Here is a 703-nt window from a genome sequence, read left to right as displayed (position 1 = left end):
ACCTAACTCTTTTGTGCCCGTGTGGTCCACAATTTAGGTCCCCACCGTGACACGAGTCCCCATGAGTCTGTGTGTAGTCAGGTTTAAGTCCCCACCAGGATATATAAACCAGTACACACACTCACTCACACACACTCTCTCACACACACACACACACACACACACACACACAGAGTGAGCTGTTAATTAAGCCGCAGTGACACTGTTTTATGATTCACCAGAGTAAATGATTGTAATGTCATTATGTTCTTAACACAATGGGACAGAGTTGAGTTTGCCAAAGTCTGCGGTTCAGACAGTGAGTCAGTGCTGAGGGGCGGATAGAGTTAAAATAAAACCCTCTGGCTTCACCTTTACACCGCTTACACAACTGCTCACACCTAATCACATCTCAACATTACCTCAGCTCTATATCCTGCTGGATGGCATCTATTGACATTTGATTATTTGATTTCCAGTGTTTCAATTTGATCATTTGACTCTTTGAATTAAAATATTAGAATTTATATAAAGATATTTTATATTTGAATTTCAGGGGGAAAATCCGAGACCCATATAATTTCTGTGGCTTTTTTAAATTTTGATATTTCCCATCTCAGATTCCTGATTCAGCTTATTTCAAACCCTTCTGTGGCTTGTTAAATGAACGCCAGAGAGCAATAACCCTGTGTTTTTCTGCAGAGTCGGGAGGACGAGTCTCGCT

At 41.0% G+C, this 703-nt stretch overlaps 1 protein-coding gene across 1 annotated transcript in view; it reads left to right on the top strand.

The window, feature by feature from the left end:
• Positions 1 to 700, top strand: part of LOC107574012 (ectonucleotide pyrophosphatase/phosphodiesterase family member 2-like) — a gene marked incomplete at its 3' end in the record, with an annotated part of 33,202 nt that extends 32,502 nt beyond the window's left edge. Inside the window, exon 23 of the mRNA XM_016260484.1 lies at positions 679 to 700. Within this exon, the coding sequence (XP_016115970.1) occupies positions 679 to 700 (22 nt within the window). The remainder of the gene's footprint in view (positions 1 to 678) is intronic.
• Positions 701 to 703: the final 3 nt, after the last annotated feature.

This window comes from Sinocyclocheilus grahami, unplaced genomic scaffold (genome assembly GCF_001515645.1).
Source record: "Sinocyclocheilus grahami isolate Dianchi unplaced genomic scaffold, SAMN03320097.WGS_v1.1 scaffold2090.1, whole genome shotgun sequence".
Classification (NCBI taxonomy): Eukaryota; Metazoa; Chordata; class Actinopteri; order Cypriniformes; family Cyprinidae; genus Sinocyclocheilus; species Sinocyclocheilus grahami.
The sequence above is the reverse complement of the archived record's forward strand: the minus strand, read 5'-3'. Positions and strand labels throughout refer to the sequence as shown.